The 26,922-nt window shown below is 42.7% G+C and overlaps 1 protein-coding gene across 3 annotated transcripts in view; it reads right to left on the bottom strand.

The window, feature by feature from the left end:
- The window catches only part of dock11 (dedicator of cytokinesis 11), a 51,985-nt gene that overhangs the window by 19,081 nt on the left and 5,982 nt on the right, over positions 1-26,922 (bottom strand). For 2 of the 3 annotated variants that reach the window (XM_035627270.2, XM_035627267.2), the window contains exons 2-32: positions 26,712-26,828; positions 25,719-25,808; positions 24,994-25,076; positions 24,275-24,341; positions 22,139-22,234; positions 21,676-21,810; positions 20,482-20,665; positions 19,538-19,617; positions 18,697-18,780; positions 18,299-18,439; positions 16,676-16,957; positions 13,430-13,552; positions 13,248-13,330; positions 12,787-12,909; positions 12,459-12,535; positions 11,587-11,771; positions 11,363-11,428; positions 8,502-8,594; positions 7,096-7,219; positions 6,753-6,865; positions 5,949-6,032; positions 5,735-5,824; positions 4,903-5,024; positions 4,723-4,792; positions 4,414-4,539; positions 4,035-4,106; positions 3,470-3,616; positions 2,751-2,834; positions 2,301-2,412; positions 1,899-1,937; positions 883-1,064 (exon numbers count right to left, since the gene is read on the bottom strand). In XM_035627270.2, coding sequence (XP_035483163.1) covers positions 883-1,064; positions 1,899-1,937; positions 2,301-2,412; positions 2,751-2,834; positions 3,470-3,616; positions 4,035-4,106; positions 4,414-4,539; positions 4,723-4,792; positions 4,903-5,024; positions 5,735-5,824; positions 5,949-6,032; positions 6,753-6,865; positions 7,096-7,219; positions 8,502-8,594; positions 11,363-11,428; positions 11,587-11,771; positions 12,459-12,535; positions 12,787-12,909; positions 13,248-13,330; positions 13,430-13,552; positions 16,676-16,957; positions 18,299-18,439; positions 18,697-18,780; positions 19,538-19,617; positions 20,482-20,665; positions 21,676-21,810; positions 22,139-22,234; positions 24,275-24,341; positions 24,994-25,076; positions 25,719-25,808; positions 26,712-26,828 — 3,474 coding nt within the window. The remainder of the gene's footprint in view (positions 1-882; positions 1,065-1,898; positions 1,938-2,300; positions 2,413-2,750; positions 2,835-3,469; positions 3,617-4,034; positions 4,107-4,413; positions 4,540-4,722; positions 4,793-4,902; positions 5,025-5,734; positions 5,825-5,948; positions 6,033-6,752; positions 6,866-7,095; positions 7,220-8,501; positions 8,595-11,362; positions 11,429-11,586; positions 11,772-12,458; positions 12,536-12,786; positions 12,910-13,247; positions 13,331-13,429; positions 13,553-16,675; positions 16,958-18,298; positions 18,440-18,696; positions 18,781-19,537; positions 19,618-20,481; positions 20,666-21,675; positions 21,811-22,138; positions 22,235-24,274; positions 24,342-24,993; positions 25,077-25,718; positions 25,809-26,711; positions 26,829-26,922) is intronic. The other variant, XM_035627268.2, reaches the window with a different exon arrangement.

Below are 26,922 nucleotides of genomic sequence, written 5' to 3'. Positions count from 1 at the left end.
AGTTTTTTTAGCCAGTGTGAAAGGGGCTTTATAAAAGCACTGACAAAAACCGCGAAACTCTGTACGAACCCTGACGAGTGACATGATGGAGTTGCAGAGGCGGACAGAATGACTACAATGACATTCTATTGTGGGGTTCATGTTAAATAAACAGCAGCTGTCTGCCCTGTACTCAAACGCTGCGGTATCTGTTATCTGTACTCAGGTGCTCTTGAAGGCGCCCCACACAGTAACTTGTTTGCATAACAGACATTGGTGAACTACAGTTAAACTACAGTTGGGCATACAGTGCGTGACATCAAACATGATCTTTTTGCATGCGGACAGATGTGACGTTCTGATTCAAATAAATTGTACAGTGAGGGAGAGGAGACAATATGTACCTTTGTGCAAGTCCCTGGATTTTTTTCTATTTATTTTACTAAGAAATGTATGCCATCGAGGCAAATCATTTACATATTTTGAGAAGTAAAAAAAAAAGCTTTGTTGCCAAACTGCACTCGCAGTACATGTGAATTAAAAAGCCATCTATGTTTGCCAATATGAAAACTTAATTAAGATAAAATAACAATGCATTTATTTTTATGTAAAAACATGTTTTTGTATTCTATCTATTTGGTTGTATCTGTTTTTTCTTTATATTTATAGCTATTCATGCTAAAGGTTTATGGTTCAACTGTAAAATATCAAGCGACATTTAAGTGACAACAAATGTGAAGTCCAACGTCATGATTCATTTTCCACAATAGAATTTCTCTGAACCACAAACTGTTGTCCTTCAATTTCTTGTGTTCAAAAATATGTATTTCTTATATGTATTTCCGCTCATCTATTATTAGCCTCGTCATCATGTTCCACCCTCTGCCCCCTGACCTCCCGCACCTTGAACGCTGTGTAGCGGTCATCCATGGCGTGTTTGATGAGCAGGTTCTTGAGAGTGCTCACGGCCAGCTGTCTGATCTCGGGCCCGTGCTGCAGGGCCTCGGCCACTTCTCTTAGCATCAGACCCACCAGGAAGTGGTTGCGGCAGTATTCCTCCGTCAGGCTGAACTCCAGACTCTGCTCTGTGTGCCGTGCCAAAAAGGAAGTGTCAGTACATTAGTGTGGGCTGACTGACTGGGAGAAATTGTTTTGTTAAATCCGGTAACAAATCTTGTGACATATGAAATGTACATGCAGCCGTCTACTTCTTAGGCAGAAGACTAGAAACAAAAAAGAAACAGTCAGAGTGCTGTTACCATTAATTTAGGTCAAATTCAATCATTCAAAGTTAAACATTGCAGAAAAATATGCAAAATATAAGCAGAATATCAACAAACCAACATTAGCCATTCATTGAGACGTTGCTGTTTCCACACCACACAAAAAGGAGGAATTAAGATAATTAATTACACATTCCCTTCATGAGAAGATGTGTAATGCAATGCAGAAATGTTCCATTTGCACCAGAAAATCAGAATAGGGCCACATTTAAAGAGGAATTTGTCTGTTTCAACCGAAACAAGAAAATGTACAGTGGCCTGTAGTAACCGCCTGCAATTATTTTTTGGAGAGAGAAGAGACACACATGAGAGAGAGAGAAGAAGAAGTGTTTAAAGGAAGGTAGTGTTTAAAAATACAGAGTCAATCAAGAAAAGAGGCTCCTTTCCCACAACAGCTTCTCCCATCTACAAGACACAGACTCAGGCCCCAGCAGACTCATGAAGGTAATTAGCTTCGAGCTAGCATTGTGCTGAAGGCACCCATTTCCTCCCGAGTGAGAGTGAATGACTGCCTTGAGATAAAAAAAGGTGGCTGACAGGCTGGAGAGTTAGTGCAGGTCAGAACAAGGAGCAGTCATGTGCAGGGGGGGGTTGCAAACATGGTGTCGATGGTATGGCGCAGTGAGCGTCACCTACCTACAGGGCCAAAAAGATCCGTCGCATACGGAATAAAATCTGACCACAAGCAACAAACAAACAAAAAAAACAGAGAGGGAGGGGAAGAGACGTAAAAAATAAAGAAAGTGGGTTGTAAAACTGTAAACACATGCAGCATTTCCACAGCACACAAATGTTTGCTTTTTACTTGTGGCTGTGTAAAGCATGTTGTGTAAAATAGGTCAGGATGATGTCATGTAGGTGTGTTTCTGTACCGGCTTAATAATAAACCTGTGTACGTGCATGGGCAGGGTAATAAGACGGGTGCGTGTGGTGGAACGAGGTCAGTGAGGGGTCGGGGCGTCGTGTGAGAGCGAGCTCGTCAGTGGCAGGAAATACAATGCATTCAGTGGAATATAGAATGTGATGTCCGACTCTCACCTTGTACCCTCTGCAGCTTGGTGCGCCCGAAAGCCATGGGCAGGTTAAGGGGGATGAAGTGCTCGTGGTTGCACACAGTCATCAGGAAATCAAATTTAATTTCCGTCAGCACCTGTGGCAAATATACATACATGAGCGTGTGCTCTCCCCCCCCCCTCCTGCATGCACGTACTGTACACAAATTCTCTGTGTTTGGTTCATTTGTTAGTCAAATGTGCTGACTACCAAGAGACAAGGTAGGAGGAACTGCACATGTTTTTACACAATTAAAATACACAACTTTGCCTTTCAGCTAATGTAACAGGCGATGTCACTTTGTTTAACGAAAACAGAATTCGTACAAGAGCGCCTCATCAGGGGGAGGGGTTATTTTAAGTTTATTATTGTGTTTGCCTGCGTGCGTGCGTGCAGATTGTGGTGTGTTTCGAGCAACCAGGTCGGGGCGTATACCTTGGGGTCTTTCAGACCGAAATGACACATGTAGTGATTGACAAGGCCGAAGGCAAAGCCCCTGTTCATGAAGGTCAGGCACCTCTGAGGAGAGAGGAAGCATGGTCAGTGCACTGGGTTGCAGCACAACAAGTATATGCTGCAGGTATATATAAGCACAGACAAAACTAACATTATTTAAGGCAGGAAGTATGTAGCATTTCAATACCTAAGTGTACAAGAAAAATATGCATTTATACATATGTGAATTAATGACTAGGTAAATTGAAAAGCCAACAGGAAAAGGGAAAAAGGCTTGGGTAAATGGTAAAGTAATGCACATGGAAAAGGAAATCGCCCTTTTAAATGCCTGATTAAAAACTATAATCTCAGTGAATTCAATTTCATTTCTTTTTTTAAACTGCATTTTCAATTATTAAAAATAATTTAACTTTGTTTTCTTAAAAATGTACTTATATATGTTGTTTTTGTAATCTGAAGTAATTGTTTACTTTTTCATGATTTTTTTTCAGTGAATAAAAAAACAATAAATGCATTTGTAAATTTTAATCATAAACAAAGACAATAATAGAATGTTTCATAATTCCTCTTTTTATTGCACATCAAACTATCAAATAAAGCATATTTATATCATACAAGTAATTGTTGTTTCTTAGTCTTACATAACAGCCCTTTGGAGAGCGCAATAAACTTGTGTTTTCGCACGTGCACGTTCAAACCTTGATCAAACTGGCCAGGCTCAGGTTGATGCAGCGAGCCTCCTCTGGGATTTCCATGTGGCGGATGGTGATGTGCGGCATGACTGACAACACCAGGGACTGGAGCGCCTGGTGGAAACTGTCAGGGAAGCGCTGCGCCCGAGGCATCTAAGGAGGTTGACAGGGCAAATGTGTCCTGATTGATTACAGCTGGAAACATTGTGAAAAAAAGTGTATACTGTAGTTACACTCTAAAATATATTTTTTTGTTAACCCGGTCATAGTTCACACTTCTTAGGAGTGCCATTCCTTTGCTTAACATCTGGCATTGCTGATTAAGACCACAGATTAAATACAGACGGCATAACAATGTGAAATATGCCAGTGGCTGAATTAATCACTATCGTTTCTTTCTTTGGATGTGTGTGGTTTGTTTAAATGTGTTGACATCTCTTATTCACATGTTGTATGAACTCATGACAGTTTCAAGACTCGTGTTCCTAAACACTCAGATGTGAGACACCTGTGACGATGAAGTGCTCGAGTTTAATTGTGAGAAAGAAAGGAGAAGCCACTTAATGCCAACCTTCATGCGGTTGCCCTCTTGCAGGTACTGGGCCATGGATTTGGCCATGGTTTCGAAAAAGAACCAGGAATACTGAGGAAGGGGATAAAAGAGGACTGGAGTTAGATGTGAGGGTTGCGAAATATCCAGCCTTCATTGAAAAGAACGACAACATCACGTGAACCAACTACAAACAGCCAAAGTGATGATGGAGGAGAACATAACTTGGAAACATCACAAAAATCAAACTTGCAAAGACAAGAAAGGCAGTTCAAGCAGCTACATGTTTGGAAGTGAGGAAAATTGATGAGGAAACGAAGAGCCATTTTGCATGCAAGTATTCTATCTGCTGTTCAGTGCTGGTACTGCGACTAATTGGGCGACGGGAACTGATGCTCACCTTGAGCAGTTTATTGCTGGTGTTGAAATCGGCAGTTTGCTTGAGGATGGCTGTGACAGCGGTGGCGAGCACCTCATGAGTGGTCGCTGAGCTTCCTGAGGCAGGGTTGTTGGTCACAAACACATACTGAGGAAAGGAAAAAACACAAAAACACACACACACACACACACACACAATGCAGTTTAAACTGAAACTGACACACTTCCCTATTATTCTTTTATAACTCTTTCTTTAAGTGGTGTGTGTGTGGAGTTATTTTTATTTTCTTTAAATCCCCTCCCCAAAGCAGTGTTTGTGGTGCTGGGTTACCTTGACAAAAGAGCGCAGGTAGTGTTCCAGTCCTTCCTCATGACATCTGGAGACTATGTGTATGATCACTCTGCAGGCACAGAGCGCGAAGGAAAATGATTCGCCAGACGGAACACGATAAAACATTTCGGTCTGTAGTAAAAATAGAGAGCCACATTTTCCCACGAGTGAACAACTGACCGCAGAGAGTTGACGGCAATCTCGTGGGCTCCTTTATTGGCTGCTGTTAGCACCTCAAACAACTGCATCAGCACTGTCGGTAGGAAGTTGACGATGACATGGGTCTCCATGGCATGCAGGCACTGAGGGAGCGGGGCAGAAGCATGAGTGGGAAAAAAAAGAGATGAGCCTTGCGTAAAAAATTTAATAACTACGGTATTTCACTGAATGTAAAAGAAGATTAAAGCAGGAAAACAGAGCAACGTTACAACAAGGGGTTGACTTAATGAATAACTATGTAAAAAATTAGCAGAAGATACTGGTTGTGTTTGTTTGGGCAAACTCTATAAGAACTTGATCATCTTGGGCTGCACACTTGCATATGGGATGTTATGTTTTTATCTACGTACAGTACATTACATTCATTTTGCTGACACTTTTGTCCAAAACGACTTACAAATCATTAACATTTGCAAGGGCCTTGCCGAAGGGCCAACACTAGATATTAGCCACACCCTGACCAGGAATCAAAACTCCCGACATAAGTCAGCGGTGTCAGCGGTGTAACCCATCGAGCAAACACCAGAATTGTTGAGACTTGTCTGTATTGATGTAGCGGCGGAGATTTTTTTGCATATGAGAGGCTCAGTAGGACGTTCTCAAAAATATTAGTTCATAAAGGAATTTAATAATAAACAAACTTTCTTTTCTGCTGAAAAATGTCATGGTGCACAGGAGATGAGAGGTCTGTTATGTTCAGTCATGGAAGACTATAGTTATGAACCATAAGCTCAACTACATGATCTGAAGCTACAGTCAGGGAGACTGTGACTGTACAGGAACAACATTTCACCTTCAGGTATTTGATGAGTTCAGCTTGGTTGTCCTCCGATGTCGTCCTCATCAGCTGGCAGTGCTGGAAGAATTTGTGTAAATGCAGGTCCTGTGGACCAAAAAGGGCAATATCAGTGTCATCCCCACATACTGCATCTATACCAGCTGCCTTAAGGCAAACTTCAGATGTACGTGAGTATGTAAAGGACACAAAAAAAGAATCAAAGTCGTACCTGAGCGTATATTGTCGATGCCACATGGTTCCTCACTTTGAAAAGCATCTTGGCATTTTCCACCCACCTGATATCTGGCTGGGACTGTTCAAATCAGAAATAACAGGCTAAAGACAAAACAGGCTGCGGTTCTTGTTTAAGGAAACAATCAGAAACACATCCAGTATCTTGCAGTGTTGACACATTTTCATATGAACATTTTTTTTCTCTTGCACACTTTTGAGTACTCGTAGCTAACAAAAGACCGCATAAGATTTTTTACGTTGTTGATGTTAGATTCTCAGCGGAATCCATTAGCTTTCACATGAGCTTCATGTTCATATTCACCCAAATTAGGGGATGCAACGATAATGACGAAACTCTTCGCCGAAGGCTAAACACAGAACAATTGCCAGTTTTCCATATATTAAATAGCTTAAATGTCCTTTTTCGTCTTGACTTTCAAGGAAAAAGTCAATTACAAAAGCACACTTTATAAATATTTATATAACACTGAAAAAACATTTAATTCCAGCAGACAAATACCAACAGCACAATATAACTTAAAATAAATAAATTAGATCAAAATAAAGTAAAATACTTTTATCTGCTATATTTATTTATTTTTGCTATTTTTTGGCCAAACAATTTCGCTGACGAAACATTCGGTACATCCCTAACGCCAATTATTTCCTTAAGCGCTACAGACTCAAGACAACACTGATGGTGAGTCGATTCTGGACATGACAATACAGACTCCATGGCTCTAAGTGCTACATCAGAACCCGAGTTTGTAGTTGGAGTTGTAGGAGGGTGTGGTTGTACCTTCCTTGCGTCCTGACACAGATATCCGGCGGGCAGGGTAGCGGCTACAGATAGCTGAAGTTCTAGAGACTGCATCCTCCCATCTTTTAGCAAAGGTGTCCAGGAGTAACCCACTAGGAAGGTGAAAACTTCATTTCACTTCATTTCAGCTAAATACTGACATCCTACGAATCAAAAGAGCTTTATTTGCATATTGACAACTGTTTCACTTGACAGTAAACAACCTGTTTTCCAAGAAAAAGAAAAAAATCATCTCGAAGCAGAAATATTTGCAGACAACTTTGTGTTGTGGGTTTTTTGTTCTTTTTTTTGTTCTTGTGTAAAAAAAAGGAAGCTGACTTACCCAGTGACTCCACACCCTCCCTCTTCTTGCTGCTGGCCTTGCTGCTGGACTCACAGCTAATATGGTAAAAAGTGAAGAGGATGTGGTGTTTCTCATGCACATGCACTGGCAGCTCGATTTTAACCTGCACACAGACGAAAGGGTGACTGTTTTTCAAGCTCAATAGAGCAATGTCATTGTCTTCCATTTTCTGACACCAGAGTAGTGACGTTCAGATACCAACAATGAACTGCATGCAGTTATGATAAAGGACTGATAAGCAAGTTCATCAAATTGACACCTTACTGGTCATACTGAAGAGGTTGAATTGAAACAAATATTTAACCAAAACACTCATTTGTATTGAAAATTGTAGTTATACTTTTAGACCCATCGAACAAGTGATGCCGTATCTTTCAGCAAAACTCACTTAAAACATCTTATCCACAAGGGGGCAGCAGTAGCGAAGAAATGCAATTCCCCTAACATGTAGCACATGATGATTTCCCCACAGGAAATGACACATACTGTGGAGAACAGCTAGATAGATTATCCACAATTACACATCTCAAATTTCACAAGAATCTCAAGAATGACTATGACTCCAGTTTATGACATGGCCATGTGTCACTCAGCGTGTTAAAATATCTCTTGGGTAGGACGTATAAAACAAAGACGTCCATTAGAGTATGACAGCCTGTGTCCGTCATGGCTTTCATGAATGCCAGAATCAGAAAATCAACCACAACAACAACAACAACAAAAATTATAATACAGAATTTTATAGAGCACATTTCAGTGTACTCAAATAAACTTTGAAAGACAAAGATTTTTTTTAAAATCATGATTAAACATTTCTCAGAAATGTTCCATGATGTGGCTGGAAGCTGAAGCATGTGGAGGTAAATCCCATTGAGCGGGCCACTGTGTGTGTGTTTGTGTGTGTGTGTGTGTGTGTGTGTGTGTGCGCGCGTGCGTGTGTATGTGTGTGTGCAAGCCGGCATGCGGGTGTATGTGGGGACTCTTAAAATCCTAATCGGTTTGACATCGGGGCTACATGGTCCCACCTCTCCCCTGTTCTACCTCTTCTGAACACACCTCTTTTTTCATTGTAAGTTGAGCCCCTGGCTTCATGTGTGTGCTCGGTGTGGCTAAACTGCTTGACCAGTCAAGTGTGAGATCGCAGCTCTAACCCTGAGACAGATTTATGGGATTATCTCAGTGCCGGCTGAGGAATCTGAGCACTGAACACAAACTGTATATAAGGCTCCGGATGTTTTGAGGAAAAAGAGTAGTCCTAGAGTTTCCTCACTGTTGCTCCATCATTTTCAATAACCTGATGATTGCAAGTGTAGCTTCAGGTTTTATTGAGCAAATGGAATAAATCACATAAATTTATTCTGATGCATTTAGGAAGCCGCCCTCACCTCGTCATAGAACTCCGGGCTCTGGTTGTGGTGAAGGACGGCTGCATAGGCGCTGCCCGTGTAGAGCGAGTCCCCCGGCTTGCCGTAGATGCACTAAAAAAGGCAAAGCAAGCTCATCAGTCACCTAACTCTGGCACTTTGATGTCAGGGGGCACAAGTGGTGAGTAAGTGCTCAGCAATCTGCGGTTTACGAGACAATATTTGGAGAAGACACGAGGCGGGCGTGCAAGCCTTGCATCGCGCGCATCTTTGAAGGCAGCGACAGCTTAAACAAAAGTAGAAACTAAAGAAAGTATATGGATTGCACACCACTTCACGTTTACGTTAGCTAAGCTGCGGTGCCTTCCTCCACTGCTGGATGTTGATGGCAGAAAAACCAATAAAAAACACACACACAACAATTACAGAGCTTTGATTCCACATAAATAAATAAATATTCATTTCTCTCTCTCCGCACGGCAACAGGAGCCATTAGTGGTCGTAAATGTGGGCTTTTTTACCAGCACTGCGTGGCCAATGTGTTTTGTGTCAGAGCAGCAGGACAATGAAAAGATGACGTTTTATATGGAAAACATTAAACCTGTGTAACACAGTCAAGCATCGGCCAGCTCAGGATATTTCTAATTAGGCACAGCAAAGTGGGAGGAAGAAAATTCAGACATGCTTTGATGTTTGGTTTGAGACTCTAATTAGGATCTTAACAATTGCAGTCATCTCCTAATGAACAATAATGAGCAGTGCTGGCCAGAAGAAGGACGGTGTTTTGGAGCCAAGAGATCTAGTGAGACCAATGGGAGCCGGGATCAGGAAAAAAAAAGTCCTCCGCGGGAGGACTTTGGACAAGCCTGGTGGATGGGAGGCTCAGAGAGAGGGGGACAGAGTTCAACTTCTGATCTCACACGGAGAGGGGGAAGCTGGACGTGCAGGTAGTTTCTGTTGTCGCAGATCATGAGGTACAGTAGGACTGCAAAGCGGTTTGTCTACCATGATGGAAAAACAACACAATGAGATGCTGATGGGAGATTACCTGACTCAAGATGAGGGTTGAGGTGTGTGTGTGTGTGTGTGTGTGTGTGTGTGTGTGTGTGTGGGGGGGGGAAGTGGTGCCTGGAATCTTATCAGTCAAAGCTGTCCTGTTCATGCGTGTACTGTGCCACACAGGACTAAAACATGCATAAAGCATTTTCCTACTGGTTTAACTGGTCCAGCTTGTCATCATTTCAGGTTTGAAAGTTCTGTGTTGTGGTAAATCCCATTCACAAATCTGGTCAAAGAGAGATTGTTTACAGGTTGGAAGAGGCACAAATCTTTGCATTTTTTAATTCACAGCCTCGGAAAAAATTCTTTTCTCCTTCGACTTCCTCGTCTCTACGCTTCAGAAGAATTCCCTCTCGGCCAGATCTGTGTCTTATGTAAAAACTGGAACCTCCCTGCAGCTTCCGCTAACTCTGATTAAATCTCCTCAGGTGTGTGCTGTTGGCTCCGGATCACTGTTGATACACAACCTACTGCCTCACTGTACTTCAAGCATTGTGCATGTTTTTTTAGTTTTTTTTTTAAAGGTTTATTTAGATAGGGACAGATACAAGAAACATAGATAAGCTTAAACAGTCATCTGATGTATGTATCATAGTGTTTTTAGCTGAAGCTAATTCACGACACTTGTCCCTAGTAGGGCTTTTGTGTGTGTGCGTGCCTGCGTGTACTCTGAGAAATAATACGCATGGCCGCACGCTGATCTGTCTGTCTGGACTGTCTTAATCAAGAAAATCAAGTGTAAATGTTCTGGGAGGGGTTTGAAGTGAAAGAATTTCTGTTTTCTTCCGTCCCTCCGGAAAAGTGAAAAGAAAAAACAATCCAGCACGCTTCAATGTGCTTCGAGATTTGTGGCCAGAGAGAAATCGAGAAGGAGAGAGAAAAAAAAGAGTGACCATTCATTATCCTCTCTTGCCAGCTATAATAACCAGCTTCTCGAAAACTTTTCCTTTTCTCCTTTTCAGGCCCCTCGGCCGCACTCTGACTTCCACTATGTGAAAAGCAATGAAAAGCAAAGTTCATTACGCGTGAGGCTTTTTGCTTTTAATCAAATATCAGCATTTTGCCGTGTATGAGACATTTGCACCAGGCTCCTGCTGATGTGTTCTGGGATTATACTGCACGATCGTTCCATCATCCAGTCATCTATCCTCTTCTATTTTACACTTTATTTCCTCTAACTAATATGAACTTAACCTGTACAATGTCATCTGTCTTTTTCCATTAGTTTCAGAATGTTATGCTATGTTTTAATGTATATTTCTGACAGAAATACACACTTAAACACACATATCAAACACGCATGTCTCAAGCTTTGCGTCCTTTCATTACCAAAACTCCAGCAGCTGACAATACATTATTGGATTATGTGATTATACATGATCGAATTATGTGATTGTGTTTTTGGTTTTTAACAAATAAAAGTGTTTTCACATTACAGTTGCTCTCTGCATTTTAGAGCCACCGTTAAGACAACCTGGAAGACTTTAAAGATAAAGACATACAAATTACAACAAGAAAATTTATAATGTCTAAAATCTATGAGAAAAAAGACTGTCTCTTCTTGAAACATTACCACTTTTTGTCGTGAATATTCGTCTTACGTTTCAAGACAAAGTTTAAAACATTTTGAGAAAAAATATTTGTAATATTCATTTTCTTTACTATACTTTATTAAAAGCTGTGGTGGTTGATCGGCGCCAATTCAAAAACTGTCAAGCAACTGAACTGTGAATACATTTCAAAATCACAAGTCACAATGTGTGCATCACTAAGATAGAGTATCTTAAATGCTACCACGGTTACATACAGTTGGTATACCTCACCTTTAAAGGGACTGCACCTTCTTCATCTGAATCTCTGAACTGGATGCAGACAGCAATGTTTCGTGCCTGGTGTTGCGGAAGCATAACGTCAGTTGATCAATGGTCACATTTGAGCAGTAATCAGTGAGAGTAAGCCATTAAGTCCAACTACATGGATTTCATTGTTCATTTCCATCATTATTTTAAACTCTTGTCTATCCGGCTTCATTCAGAGTCACACACACCTTGGTGAAGGTCTTCTGGTTGTCGTATTTTAGCTGCAGTGGGTAGATGTAGAGTTGGTTCTTGTACGTGGTGAAGGGGTAGTTGTACTTTGCCTCCTCGGGGAGGAACTCCTCGATCTCCACTGACACCCTCTCGCAGCCATCCTCGAAGGGTTTGACGGGAATGTAGGAGGACGTCACCGTATCTGGGGGGTACAGAGCAACACGAGTTGGGGGGAACCAAAACCTCCACTGCTGAGTTCCTGATTCTTGTGACATCCCAATGAGCAAGGTGTCATTACTTCTAAGCAAAGTATCCCAAACACTGGAGATCTTGTAAATCACATGTACAAGACTTTTGGTGAAATAGAAAAGTTACTGTAAAATCTTTTTTGCAATCATCCTCATCTAAGTGAGGTGCAGCAAATGATGTGGGATGTTTTTGCTCTTTCCTTTATTACACCTTAGAAAATACCACCACATCAGGCTTCCTCCTTTCCTTCCCCTTTATCCTCCTTGTTGTGACCCCAGGGACTGATTTTCAGTCTGTATTGCAAGGGACACACAGGTTTGGTCCTTGCAGTTGTTTGTTCATATCCTTGTTTGTTCATAATTCTAACTTCTTTTGGTAATTTGACACACTGTAGATAAAATCAGTGGCATCTTAACGTGTAACAAAAAAAAAAATAACAGGCTCACAAAGCTGAAAGTTTTATGGTCATTAAATCTCTATATTGTGTTTTTTTTCCACAACGAAAAGTAAGGATGTGAGACGGCTCCTTCGTATTTACATTGTGCAGGGTTGAGTGTGTTTTAAAGGCAGGCACTGAACTTCAAAGTGTGTCTCAGATAGAGAGGCTATATGTTAGGATAAGGTTAGTGTGACAACATACTTGAGAAGTCAGGCGGAACACACTCGATGGTGACATTCAGCTGTCCAGGGATTGTCTGAAGTTTGCTCTTCTCAGGTCTGATGAGGAAACAGAATCAACATAAGAGGAAAATGCAATCAAGTCTTGATAGGGGACGTTTCAAACTGTAACGCTCTTTATTTATGGGACGACCTCCATGATGTAAACCCCAACTAAAGTTGGATGGCAGGGCACTATATTGTCTCAGCCCGTGCAGTACCATGTAGAATATAGACTTTAAAAAAGGCATTAAAGTATTTTCCATGTCTATGCACTGACTAAAATGAGCAGGAGCGTAGCAATGACTCACTTCCTGATGTCAGCCAGCAGCTTGATGATGTCATCGGTGGAGATTTTGCTGCTGTCCTGGCGGAAGAGAGGAGAAAACTTCCCGTCCATGTCCAGGCTGCCCTGGGCGTCTTTGAACACCTGCCTGGAAACACAAACTGGGCTACAGTGCCTGCCTCATACAAGCAACATACTGTTCACATTGTCAAACAAGGTTAAAGGGGTTTAGGCTCATGTAATGTAGACCCATTATTTATACTGTAATATGTATTGCATCAGTGGTACACAGAGTTGGGGAAACCCTGAACAGCCCATATCTCAGATTTACTTCAACAAATTCAGGAGAATAAGGAAAGTAAAATACAGTGACAGTTCAGTATTCTCTCTTTTAATGCTAGTATCTTTTAATGCAGCTGCATTAGGCCAATTCCAAAGATCAATCCAAACAGATTTATTCCTGCATCATATTTATTCCTGTCTTACTTGGCAGCCCAGGCAAACGGCATCCTGTACTGGCCCAAGCGTTGGCACGTCTGCTTGGCAGCTTTGAGCACTTTCTGCGCAGTCTGCAGAGATGAGGCAGAGCGGCAAATGCAAAATCAACATGGAAGAAAGGAGAATGGCACGTATGTGTGTGTATTTAAAGGGGGTGAAAAAGCAAAGACCTTGTTGATGTCCGACGTCTTGATGTATGGCTCGGCGCAGTGGGTGATGCCGTTCTGCAACACCTTCTCCACGCGGGCCACCAGGAAGATGTCGCCGTGGGGGTTGGTGACTGAAAAGATAGCCTGGAAGATGGAGAGGAGAGATGGAGTGAGGAGGCTAATTAGTGTAGGGAACATGATGGCAGAGTTTTCAACAAGATCCGTGGTTGTAATATGATTTGGTAACTGTAGGTGTCATTTCCTCCGACCCTTCCTCCTCTCTGATTTTTCCACAGAATAGGAGGAGCAGAGGAGTTCACATGAGGGTTACATGGATTTGGAGAGAAACCACTTCATCAGAGCTGAAGGGAACTCAAACAATTCAGCACAAAGCTGAAATATCTTTTCACTCTTAAAGTCATGCTCTTCTTGTTCTTCTCTACGAGGCAAGTGCAGGGGAACTGGCTGCTGTTCGTTTAACTTACACAGGAAAACCACATATGGGGCTCATATCTATTTTTGGTCTGATGAGATGGGGCTGTCTTTTAACTAGCGGTGTCAGTTCACAGGGACAGACAGACTTTACATTCAGAGACGGGGCCATGCTGCTCACATTGACAATAATAGGAGGCTTCTGGGAACAGGAAAAAAATGCAGACGCACAAATAGCAGGAAGTTATTTTGGCAATCATAAAAATTTCAGCATAGGCAATGAAGCTGAGTGGCACAACCGAGGGAGCCGTAGCGCCTCTTAGCAGCTAATGCAGCTTTAAATCGAGATAGATGTAGACATCACAAACTGCACATTAATAATACACATCTTAGAGGAGACTAGCATTGTGCCAGTCAGACAGACACACACACAAACACTCCTCTCCCATCTGCCCTCATTCACCGATCCTCACAAGTTTCGCACAACCACACACAGCTGCTTCTGGTTTCAATCTTTACCACTATGATTTATCGGTGCTACCCATCAACGTATATTTTGCATGATGTGGAGATATAAAGCTCATACATTCAACATTTGCCAAAGTAGCGAGCAAACGGTGTCACGGCTCCCTTTTTTTTCCTTTGCAAAATGAAACCACAGTACGTCTGAGTAAAAATGCTGAAACTATTAAGACTTGCAAGTTATGTAATGAGCTGGTGCAGAAGGCTGTGGCCTCCGGAGAGCTGGTGATGTAGTGGAGAGATGTAACAAGCGGAGGCACCGTCCTTGGACCACACCCAGTGCACCTAAATTAAACTGTGGTCAGCCAGGCTATGATACCCCACTAATCACAGATGTAGAGCCTGCTAGGTTTGTATCCATGTGTTTGTGTATAATGTGAGTGTGTGTGTGTGTGTGTGTGTGTGTGTGTGTGTGTGTGTGTGTGTGTGTGTGTGTGAGAGCAGAACTTTCACAGATGTCGGTCGTGCAGAACAAAACATCATGTCCATAAGTCAGACATGTGGAAGCTTGGGATGGTTCCTTTCATTCAATATGTGAAGCTTTCAAACTGTCCGTGTATAACAGTGTGACCTCTTGCTGGTTAGAAAGACTTTCGTCCCTGCTCTCGTGAGTCTGACACCCCGCTATCCATCTTCTCACCTTCCTTTTGTCCCCGTTTTTCCACCTGTTGCCGTGACAGCCCAGTTGTGTTGCACACCGAGTGTCTTAATTACAATGAATGGGCGAAGCAGCAAGAGGTGAGGAAAAGCGTGTGTGCATGCGGCTGATCTTGCATCACCTGCAGGAGTCTGTGCGAGGCCTGGGCCAGGAGCAACGCTCGCACGTGGTCATTAATCTTTCCCAAATAAAAATCTAGACTTAAAACACAAGCAAAAGGTAGTGACAAGACAAACAGCTTTACATCGCCGGCGAGCACGCATTAGAAACCTGCAAAACCACAGAGGTCTGAAATCACTTGCAAATGCCAGCTGAATGAGTTGAACTCATGTGGCTCCACTCAAAGGAAATTTCAAAGGGCTGGACATGGACCAAGCATTGTCTATAGAGACACACTCTCCATCTGGAAAAAAACGCCATGACATGAAATCTATTATCTTGTAGTCTGGGTCAAGAGCTGTGTCACCAGAGTTCTCTGACGTTAGGAGGAGAGCAGGGACTCCATCAAGCGGTCACTTTTTTTCCCAGCCAGACCAGCTACAGTCAAATTGGAACATTTTTTTATTTTTATTTAGTTATTTATAATAGAAATTTAAAATATCAATATATCTTTGTCATTGATAACGACATCTTTACCATTTTTTTCTCAAACATAAGCACACACATACATATATACATAAATACATATCATTATCAGAAATATTTTACACCCTGATATCTGTATCTTCATCTGCCTCAAAAAATTCATATCGGCCGTGCTCTACATTAGAGAATTATCAATAATACATCCACTGAGTTTTTTTCTTGAAACTGCATTTGTTCAAATGCTATATTTACTTATATTTATATTAATGCTTTTCCTTCATCTGTTTCAAAAGCCTTCGGAGGATACAACACACAGAGGTGTTTCCTGTACATATAATACTTTGAACTACATAAAAACATTTCCTGTGTTTTAAGTTGACGATTTAGCATTTTTGGATGGACTGAGAAATACAAATTGATATACATTTTACACCATGTGCTATAGGTTGTTTGTTTCACTTTTGTATGTCTTCACTTGTAATTGTTTATTCTACTTTATTTGTAGCACCTAATTTGCATTACTTATTAGTCATCACTGATATGTGTTATCACCTCCCTATCACTTCCACAATCCCTGTCTCTTAATATCATAGAAAGTGATTTAAAAAAATTCCTTAATCTGCCCCTTAACTGGATCTGCACCAAAATATAATGGGTTCTTCCCTGGCCAACCGCACTCATTCCTCCACCAAGCACGTGAAAATCCTGCTGACACAAACAGCAACCCAACAAAGACATATGGGTGAAAACAAAACCTCCTTGGCAGAGGTAAACAAAACAGAGAAAGCAAGCCGCAGACTGAACTAATGCCCGTTTTCTGTCATTTCTTCATGTGGTCTAATTGTCATGAGCACCAGAGCAAAGAGCAGCTCTCCAAAAAATTTGAAGAATCAGCAAAAGCTCCAACCCAACAGGATGACAGCTCTGCCAAGTCTCTGTCTAATAGGCCAGCTACAGCACCAGAGTCTATGAGTACTTATTATTACTTTAAAAGTAAAAAAGGATGGGACATTGTGTTTCTGTGCATTAGTGATTCGGATGAAGTTCTTTGGATACAATCAAGTCTCTACCTGTGTGGGGAAGCGCAGCGGAGCCTCCGACACCCTCTGAAGAACGGGCAGGCCGTTCCCTTTCCCAGAGTCTCCGTTCACCTTAAGTCCTCCTCCCCCACCTCCCTCCCGGACTCCTCCTCCTCCTACACCATCTGAGTCCGAGGAAGGAGAGATCTGGCCCGAGGCGTCGGTCAGCATCTCTCTGACGCAGGGCGGATTCAGGTCGATGTGGAAGTCGGCCGAGATCTTGCAGCTCTTGGAGACGTCGAAGAGAGCGAGGCTGACGAAGAACGGTTCCACCTGGGGTTCAGCAGAAAGATATGTTACAGGCTTGTTATGACTCAGTACATCTGCAAAGGGGTCTGTAATCTCTCTGGATTTATCTTACATAGATTCACAGTTCACAGTTCACAGTACACGCCAACTCATGGCTATACAGTACATTGTATAGCCATAAAATATCTGCAGGGGTATTGGGAATGATAATGTTAACCCTATAATGTCACTAGCTCCTACAATCATTTATTATTTCAAGGCAGTCTTAACTTATATACCAGACAAACCAGATGACAATATACAAGTTCAATCTGTAAAACCAGCTTCGGCCTGCATTTAAGAAACTGGCAAATCACCCAAGATTGAATTTGAACCATGAATTTTTTATGTGTCGAGCAACAACAGAAAATTGTAGATTAGTACATGTATAGAACATTTTGTCTTGCAGTGCAATTAGCTTAAGTATAGAGGACTTAATATCACAAAATACTGCCTTAAGTAGATCAGCCTCAAAACACACGTCGACCCCTAGTTTGGGAGCACATGTCGACTCTGCTGTACCGCAGCCCACACATTTTTGAATGACTCCGGCTCTTATGCCTCTCAACATCCAATAAAGTTATCCAAGACTGTGGAAGGAAAAGAAGGAAGGAACAAAGCAGAGGGAAAGAGCGTGCTGCTTCCAAACCAAAAATATAAGTCGGTTCAATCCTCCTACCGACCCCTCTAATGCACCGGCAAACAGGAGGAGGTCGGATCTTAGTGTTTTATGACTTGCATCCATCCACTCTGACAAAGACAGAGTGCACACACACATGCTCTAAACCGCTGCCTCATGCTTTCAGGGGCGCTTTGTTCATTACATATTAGGCACTTCCACATTCTTCGGTTCAAATTGATTTAATTATAAACAAAATGACAAGATATGGCAAACAACGTGGGGGTTTTTGCTCTCCTCTTTTTGGCCTGGTTACTTCCAAGTTTTTTCCAGACAGGTCAACATGAATTATGAAGGTACAGTGTATTATCTGGGTCAGCGCGGCAGGGCTGAGGGGCGAGGATAGCTGAAGATCTGTGGCGTGAAAAGGAAAGCTGTGTGTTGTGGTCAGCTGTGCTGAAGTGCACTTAACATTGAGTAGGAAGGTAGAGTATCTTCATTGTTTACAAGTTCCATTTAAAATTGGTTTTAATGTTTTTATGATCACTTTTTAAGCACCATCAGTCTTTCAGCTCTTCAAGGTCATTTTCAGCCTTTTTTTGACAGAGAGCACTGAGACTGGCTTGAAAGAATGAGAGAAACATGGTTACATGGTAAAAGCAGAATATAAAATCAATCTGTGTTGTGGAATTTAGGTAATAACATACATTGGTGAGGACGCCATCGCCCTTCTCACTAACGCAGCCCTGGAGACTGAAGGTCAGATCGTGGCAGCTGACCACGATGCGTCGGCCAAAGCGCTCCTCGAACGGCTTCACGTCTGGCTCGATGCCTGAGAAGTCCAGCCTCTGGGTATCAGACAGGGAGGGAGGGAGGAGGAGAGGAGAGAAGGAGGCGGGAGGCACGAAAGCAGGAGGTAAAACAACAAGAAGAAAAAAAAGATTGATCCGGAGGAAAGGACATTGTGAGCATGAGAAAGAGGAAGGAGATAAGGGAGAAGGAGACGGTGTGAACAGTGGAGAGTGGAGGAGAGATCAAATAGTCTGAATCAATACTGAAATTAATAAATCATAGGCCAAATTTTTCAAAGAGGCATTTTCCATACCTGTGTCTCAGGATCCAGAGTAAAAAGCTTTTGTCGGCTTTCATTCCTGTTGATCTTATTGAGCTGGTCTGTCTCTCTGGCAAACTGCAGACACAGCGTGTTGTTAGAATGTTAGTGGATATATTTTTTTATCAATCCATCATTTCAACGATGCATTCTTGCAATGTTGATTTAATGGCACATTCATTATTTGACCATTTTTATTATTCTCATCCGGGAAATAAACATTTACGCATTTGCATCAATTCTACAGGAATAGGAAAATTGTTTTGTTTTCTGTTTTTTTTGTAAAGCAAAATGGATCCATTTACTATGTTGCCTGATAGAATTTTTTGTCAGCGAGTAAACAAACAGAGAATAGTAAGGAACATGGTGGAGGAGAGACAGGCAGCCCAACAGACCCAGACAGAAGGAGAAAGAAGGGGCATCTAATGGAGACAAACAGATCAAACCCTTGGGTCACGGTGAGAGCCCTAATCCATCCCCTTCCCCACTTCTCTTCCCCTGTCCAGCCTGCAGACAACTCAACTGATCTCATGCACGGAGCGGGAAAAGCTGTGCTGGAGTGGCCCCCGAGCAGGCCTTTGTTGTCTGCATGTAGCTCCGGGTTTATAGCCGTATTAAAGCAGCATGTGTCTCTGTGCAGAGCCTAGTGCTGCTGCGCACCAGGCCTCAAGACTCTGAGTCAAATACAAAGAGCTGCTTCCTCCATTGGCAAGACAAATGTAAACAACCTAACATTTATGAACAAGCAGATTTTTGACACGTCTTTTTGAAAACCTCCTAATATTTAATTGTTACATTAAAATCTGTCATTTATCCACCCATCAATCCTTCATACCTTCATAAGTTCGGGTTGCAGGCTCCTGCCCATACTCTCCAGCAGGCTCTCACCTTTACCTTGGCTGGCGGTGTCTTCATCTGATTGGATAGGACGGTGATCACACGCACACACACACACACACACACACACACACACACACACACACACACACACACACACACACACACACACACACACACACACACACAAATAAAAGTAATTATAATCAACACAGAGCCAAATAGTACTACTGCAAATCAGGCCCAATGAAGCTCAGCTCTGCAAATGTGTCCCTCAAGGCTCCCATTGTGTCTGCTCGCAAGTTGTTTTTTTTCTTCCCAAACCGGTGTCTTTCAGTCTAGTGGCCAAATAAAAAGAGAGGCCATTCACTTTTCTGCTTTCTCTCTACTGGTGGCACATAATGGACTGAGTGAACTCCAACTGCACTTCTATCTTTCTTGATGCCCTCCCAGAGTCTCATCAGCATCTTTGAAATTTGTGAACAAGCTCGGGCCTATGGGTTTCACTGTAATCTTTCTAAAGAGAGTATATTATTATTATTTCAGAAAAAAACATTCTCTGCAAAAGCTGGCGAGAAGAAATGCAAACTGCATAGAACTGCTGGCATTCTTCCACAGCTCAGGGTAAACAACAAGTTAAACAATACACACATTTTATTTACTTATATCTGCAGTCTTTTAGAGCCTTTGCAGTTAATGCGCAAGCAGGTTACTTCTGCCAAACTGTACCGACTGGCAGCAACTGTTTCATTGTAATATGGAAGCCATTAGCTTGGGGCCCACAGTCCACTGCCAGGAGAGGGATTACTGTAACCCTCTGTACCATTACAAGAGACTCAGAGGTTATTATCATAGCCAACTGACTGTATAGAAAAAACTCTTCAATTAGACTGTAAATAATGGGTTGACTGAAAAGGAGGATGTGGGTACAATGTAGCTCACCCAGGGCACACTCCAGTGACTCTGCACCGTTCCTCCGGTCCTGGCCGGCCTCGGTGCTGTTCTGCAGGGCCTGCTTCAGCGTCATCACCCACTCCTCCATCTCCACTTCACTGTCTGCGGCCAGGAAGTGGCTGTAGCGGTCTTGCATCTTCAGTTCGAAGCCATTGCGCCGCATCTTTGGACTCTGAAGCAGGAAATTATTTTTTCATTTTAGATTTTTTTTCATTTTCCCTTTTTCTCCCATTTTTGTTGCCAAAATTGAATAAAAGGCAATCCCTTATTTCTGCTAGAGGAGAATTAACATAAGGTTTAGGGCAACACTAGATAATTTGAGTGTAAAAACACAAAATTAACAATTTTGTGATTCCTTGCTTCCACTGGTGGGGCATCTGGCTAGGATTTGGCAAAAGGATAGGCACCAGGAAGCAGCACTCATCAATACAGGAAGGGCCAATAAGGCAGCGGCTGTACCAAGTGCCCACTACATCAAGGGGGGCCAAGGGTGATTTACGATTATATATGTTGAAGATTTTATAAAGGTTATAAAAATTCCAGTGTTTGGTTTGGTTGATCTTAGGGGTCTCAGCTCAAGAACAAGGGTTCTAAATACCTGGAATGTAGAATGCAGTCAGACAATGCAGGCATTTAAAATTGATCAACAGGAACAGATAAAAAAAATTCGGGGCCAGTGCAATTGAGCCTGCAACGGAAGAACAGGTGCAAAATCTGGTTTTTGGATGTCAAAAAAAACAAAACTTTCACATTCAGAATGAGTTCCCCTCACTCTCCACATTCATCTCCTGAGTGTGCTCATCAAACTGAAAGCTTCCTGGCAGCCCCCGTCAGCCAAGTGCAGACGTGAATGAGGTACCAGCCTGTGCCACGAGCCAGCAGCAGTAGAATTAGCAGCAGCAGCTACTCCCTCAATGTCTGCTAGAACTGTACTTTTTATGGCCATCTCAATGGAATGTAGTAATTCTCTTCAGTCAAATCACATAAAAAGCCCCTGGAGCGTGGCGAGACCAGGAAACACACCGACTTTCACAAAGGGGGTCGTGTGCTGATGCCAAGAAGTGAAAGCTCACAGTCGGCACAGAGGGAGGACACTTGACAGACTTAAATTAGGCAAACATGCATGGTATACGGAAGGCTTATGTATTTCATGTTGTTGATTTTTTTTCCACCCCTGCATACCTGGACCACGTCTATGCAGGAGTCCAGGTAGATGGAGCCTTTGGTTTCCTTGCAGTTCTTCTCGTCCTTGTAGGAGTTAAGGATGTAGGAGCCGTCGGGGAGCTGAGACAAGTAGAAGAACCTCCTTTTGAACACCTGCGATAGGCGAAATGGAGAGCAAGTCAGGAAGATTCATATCCCAACAGCTTGTGACAGATCACTACAGAAAAGAGGAGTTTGAAATTTGGCTTGTAAACACAACTGTTGTTACCTAAATATATGCTTCTTTGCTAATGTGATTAGCATCGCAGCTGCTGCTGCAGCCATACATTAAGATATTATTATACTTTACAGATGTAAAGGCTGATGTTAGCGCAGAAGTTGACAACTCTGTCCACTTCTGTTGTGTCGTTCTGTTGCGTTGATTTCATTCGTTGCCGTTGTGTCGTGTGAACAACAGGCAGGAGGTCTGGTGGTGACTCACCCTCATGGAGACAGACAGACTGCTGTTGATGTTGGCTTTCTGCAGCCAGCCCTGCTTCATGATGCCGCCCCTCTGGGAGCACAGCGACGCAGAGTCCTGACAGACACAAGCAAATACTTCTAAAAACAATCCAGACAGATTTTACTGTGCAGGTTAATGCAAGTTAACGCTTCATGAATAAACATCACAATTCTCACTTTTCTCTAGATTTTGAGACATAATCACAGATCACAGTTGCAGCATATTGATATTAATTTTTTCCACCAAGAACTTTGACCCTGTTGGTTTTATTTGTTTGTTTGTTTGCTTGCTTGTCAGAAGGATTGCGCAAAAAATACAGAATAGATTTCAACGAAATTTGGTGGAAAAATGGGACATGGGCCAAGAAGGAACCCACCAAATTTTGGTGTGGATTCTGGACAAAGGGGCGGATCCAGGACTATTTTAACACTTTCACTTATTTTGCATTTTCACTGATTTCCCAAGAAATAATAATTATTTTTAAGGGACTAATTCTCACTCGGTGTGCAATTTTGGTGCAAAATCCAGATCTAGCGGATTTAGGGAACTGTTGAGCCTTGGTGGAGGTATGCTCTTTACATTATGTCATTCTAGTTTAGTCAGTGAAACATGATTTATTTTTGATTTTTTAGTGACAGTAGTAGAGAGAGGAGTGGAGTTACATGCAGTAAATGGTCGGCCAGCCAGAAGTCAAACCATGGACTTTCTGCTGGAGTGCATATTGTTCCCGGGTGATACGAGACTTAAACGATTTAGCTATCAGGTCACCCCAAAAAGTCAATTCTAATCAGACACTGTCTCGCCAAATCATCTCATCAGATGTGTTTCTTCAGGTTTCCCATAAAGGAGTTGTCATAATTCCCCCACAGTCCTGGCAGTGCAGCCTCACGATCCCATAACTATCACTGGACTGTTCATCAGCAGGACAGAAAACATAATCATTTATCATACACACACGCACGCGCACGCACGCACGCACGCACGCACGCACGCACACTCGCACACACACGCACACACACACACACACACACACACACACACACACACACACACACACACACACCCTCGACGGCAATGCATCCGGCAGCTTCCAGGAATTCACACATCACAAGGAGGACAAATTAACTTAATGCAAGGTTGGAACATGACACACATACCATGACATTGAGTGAAAAAAGTGTGTGTGTGTGTGTGTGTGTGTGTGTGTGTGTGTGTGTGTGTGTGTGTGTGTGTGTACAATGCACAATAGAGATGAGCCTAATCCCATTGTAGTGGCATTTTGTCCTCTGCATGTCATGCTTCCTTCTCTGTGTTTCTTCCACTTCATCCTTTAATCTAATTGGCTGTTGGTATCCCTCCTGCAGCTCGCTCACATCTACCCTCAGAGGCAAAGTCAGTGACGGCAGCCACCATGCTCGCCAAACCCTGCCTTTTATGTATTTAGTATTGTCACCTATGTGCCTGGCTGCGTTATTATTGATTTATTGTTATGGCCCAGCGGGGGGATAAAAAAGCAACTAGATCTGGTATCTCAGACAGAAACGATACATAAAGAGGTAATGTAATGTTCGAGACGTAATATAACTATATCCCCACCCTCCCCAATCCTAGAAGCACGGCAGCATTTATTTTCCTTCAATTAAACCCTCTCTCTGTCTAAGTTTATCCACATCCGGCCAGAGCGCAGGGAGAGGAGGATCGATGAGGGCTATTTATAGAATATGTAAGACTTCTGGTTTCACTGGCCTGCACTCAGTCTCTCTGGGGGTCACGCTGCCGGGTGGACGAAAGGACCAACAGACCATTAGTCACTGGGACTCTATTCAGAGTAATGTCCGCGCCGAGCTTTTGCTGCTCATTTTATAGTGCATTTTCATTACATACAGCCACTTTGAACAAGCCCAATTTGTGTCTTATCTCCATGATTCAAAATGAATAAAGGCGGTTGGGGTAAATTCTGAGAAGGGTTTGTGGCACATCTTTCACTTAAAGCTGTGTATCTATGAGTGGTGCAATTGGTACGTGCAGGGCCCGGTGATTCGACGGCACACTGCTCATACGCTCAAATGAAATGTCTGGGATCTCACGACACTCAGGGCTCGGCTCTCTACTCACCTCGTCTTTGGCGTCCTCATCGATCTCAAACACGTGAGCTGGCAGCTTGTCCGTCTTCAGGCCTTTGCTTTGAAAAAAACAGCGGGAAAGGGTAAGCAGTCAATAAATCAGCCCCCTCCCTACTGTATACTCTCCCTGCAATGAGGCCAGCCGTCTCTCTTTAATATCTGCTTTCTTTATGTCTACTTTTTTATCAAGCGTGCAGCAAATGACTGCCAGAAATCAACATGTCTTGCACTGTTTCCTCCATGTACAGTATTTCCTGTGTTGCTCAATAAACCACGTTACTGCAATTAAGTTTGTTGTTTTCGGGGGGGAGAATTTGGTCCCACATACTGTATATCTCTTTTACTCTAATTCATGGTTCAAGTGCTGGTTGCAATGATAAAAACCGTGTCCTCCTTAGGATGATTTATCATTATCAAAACATCTGAGCTGCACCTGTTGTGTTGTAAGAGGAAAATCACGCTGAACTCTGTGCAGTTATTTCCTTTTCCCTGTAATCTGCTGAAGCTTCAGAACTGCATTAATATACAAGAAGAGTGACTTGTGGCATGTTGTCGCAGTCAAGCGGACCCACGTGAGCAGAGCAAATCTCAAGTACAAGTTACACATTGGTCAGTTAAGTACTCAGATGTTGTGCTGCCCTAACCTCAACATTTCCCACTTATCCAAACTGCAGTTCTTTTATTTATCCGCGACAGTTTTATCTTTCTTACCTCGGCAACATGCGGAAGTCGCCGGAGTAGGCCTCGTATTTGTAGTTGATGACATGCCAGTCGGTGTTGTACATCCTGATGCACTGCCAAACAGAGAGCTGGATTAGGAGCGGTGGACACACTAACACATAACAACCACGGCACAAAATGACCTAAGCGAGAAAGTGTTCCTGTTTTGGGGGAAAAGAAACTTGAGCTTACTATCATTCATTTCAGAAGACAAAGAGGAAACCTGCTGTGACTCCTTCTCATTAATGCTAAAGATGGATTTCATTGTACACACTACTTTATTGAGTGTGAAACTGCAAGCAGAAAAATCTCAGTTAGGACCAATGAATGAATGCGTCTTTGTTGAGCTGATGCTGAGTAAGCCAAGGTCTGTTTTAACAATTCCTACGGCAGTTGTTTCTGTGCTTTATCACGGACATGAGCTGTGGTTTGAAGAACACAGATTTAGAGCCTGGCACAGCAGCAGAGTGTGTCTACGTCGTACCACGGGAGTCTGTTTTTCATTGCTAATATTATACATCATCAGTATAGTATGCGCGCGCGTGTGTTACCTGCTGGCCTGTGCTGTCTTTATGAGTGACCGCTTAATGTAACAAGACTTTAATGAGTGCTGGTGCAAAGTCATCGTGAGATCATCTTTAATTGTTAAAGAGTTTCAATAAATGTAATGTCTGTTTTTAATTGGGTCATATTGATGAGAAAGTTTGGTTGAGTACCTCTTTGGCAAACAGACTCCTGGCCTCCCGCTCTGCATTCTGGGGCACCGAGGGAACAATGGACCTCCTCTGCCGGGATAGCTGGGACTCCTGCGTTTCCACGTACGCACACACACACACACACACATACACTCATGAGTGTGACGCGCACGAGCAGAAAACAGACATGTACACTGAAAAATTTCGTAATGACAGTTCCTGAACTCTTCACCAAATGGAAGCACAGCAGGAAACCAAAAGTAACCGGCCAAAGAGAAAGCGAGCGAGCAAGAGAGGTAGATAGAGAGATCATGGGAGAAAACAGAAGGCAGCTACATAAAGGAACAGATGAGTGTCAACATATTTTCTCCAGACGAGGAAGGGGACAGAATTCGATAAATACAGAACACAGGTAAAGTACCTGGTTGATTTGTATTTAACTGCTCATGCCCCTCGGACTGACCCGTAAATAAGTGAGTGTGTTGGGGATGAACAGTGATTGACGATGGGAAGCCTTTGTTTAGAAAGAGATATTTTAAAGCTGTGTTCTGGTTGAAGTCGAGGAGGTTTGAAAGAAAAAGGTGACGCTGATGTGGCAGTTAACCGAGAAGATCACAGCAAAGGTACAAAAAGTTTAAGCAGAGCACAGATTCTTATCCATCCATCCATGCATACACAGGGAGAACATGCAAACTCCACACAGAAAGGCCCTGGTTGGTTTGAACCGGGACTCAAACCCAGAACCTTCATGCTGTGAGGTGACAGCGCTACAGATTCTTCTTTTTGACAAAAATGAAAACAGACAGTTCTGCTGTTTGGTGTACAGGATGTGTGATTGTAATGTATATAATTCAAAGGTAACCTCTGGCAGCTGAGAGACAGTGCAGGTTATAAACACGCTAGGAGTTTAATAGCCACATCCTCTACATCCACTTTATCTGGGGGCAAAAAACTAAATGGAGGACACCTAAAGTGTCTGTAACGATGTGTCACTCGGAGAAAGGGGGTTCTCACCGAGACATCGTCCACTGGGCAGAGCAGCAGGTCTCTGTGGGGGTCGCTGTGGATCTGGGCCTTTCTCTGAAACACCACAGCCTCATAGTCCAGTGGCTCGATAATCTTTGGCTGCTCCTAAGTGGGGGAGATTAGGCAGAACACAAAATACATGTTTAGTTTCCAATAAATAAAAAAACTGTAGTTATTCTTGATCTCATGACCTTCTAAT

This window comes from Scophthalmus maximus, chromosome 2 (genome assembly GCF_022379125.1).
Source record: "Scophthalmus maximus strain ysfricsl-2021 chromosome 2, ASM2237912v1, whole genome shotgun sequence".
In the NCBI taxonomy this organism is placed as follows: Eukaryota; Metazoa; Chordata; class Actinopteri; order Pleuronectiformes; family Scophthalmidae; genus Scophthalmus; species Scophthalmus maximus.
This window is presented reverse-complemented; position numbering and strand designations above follow the sequence as displayed.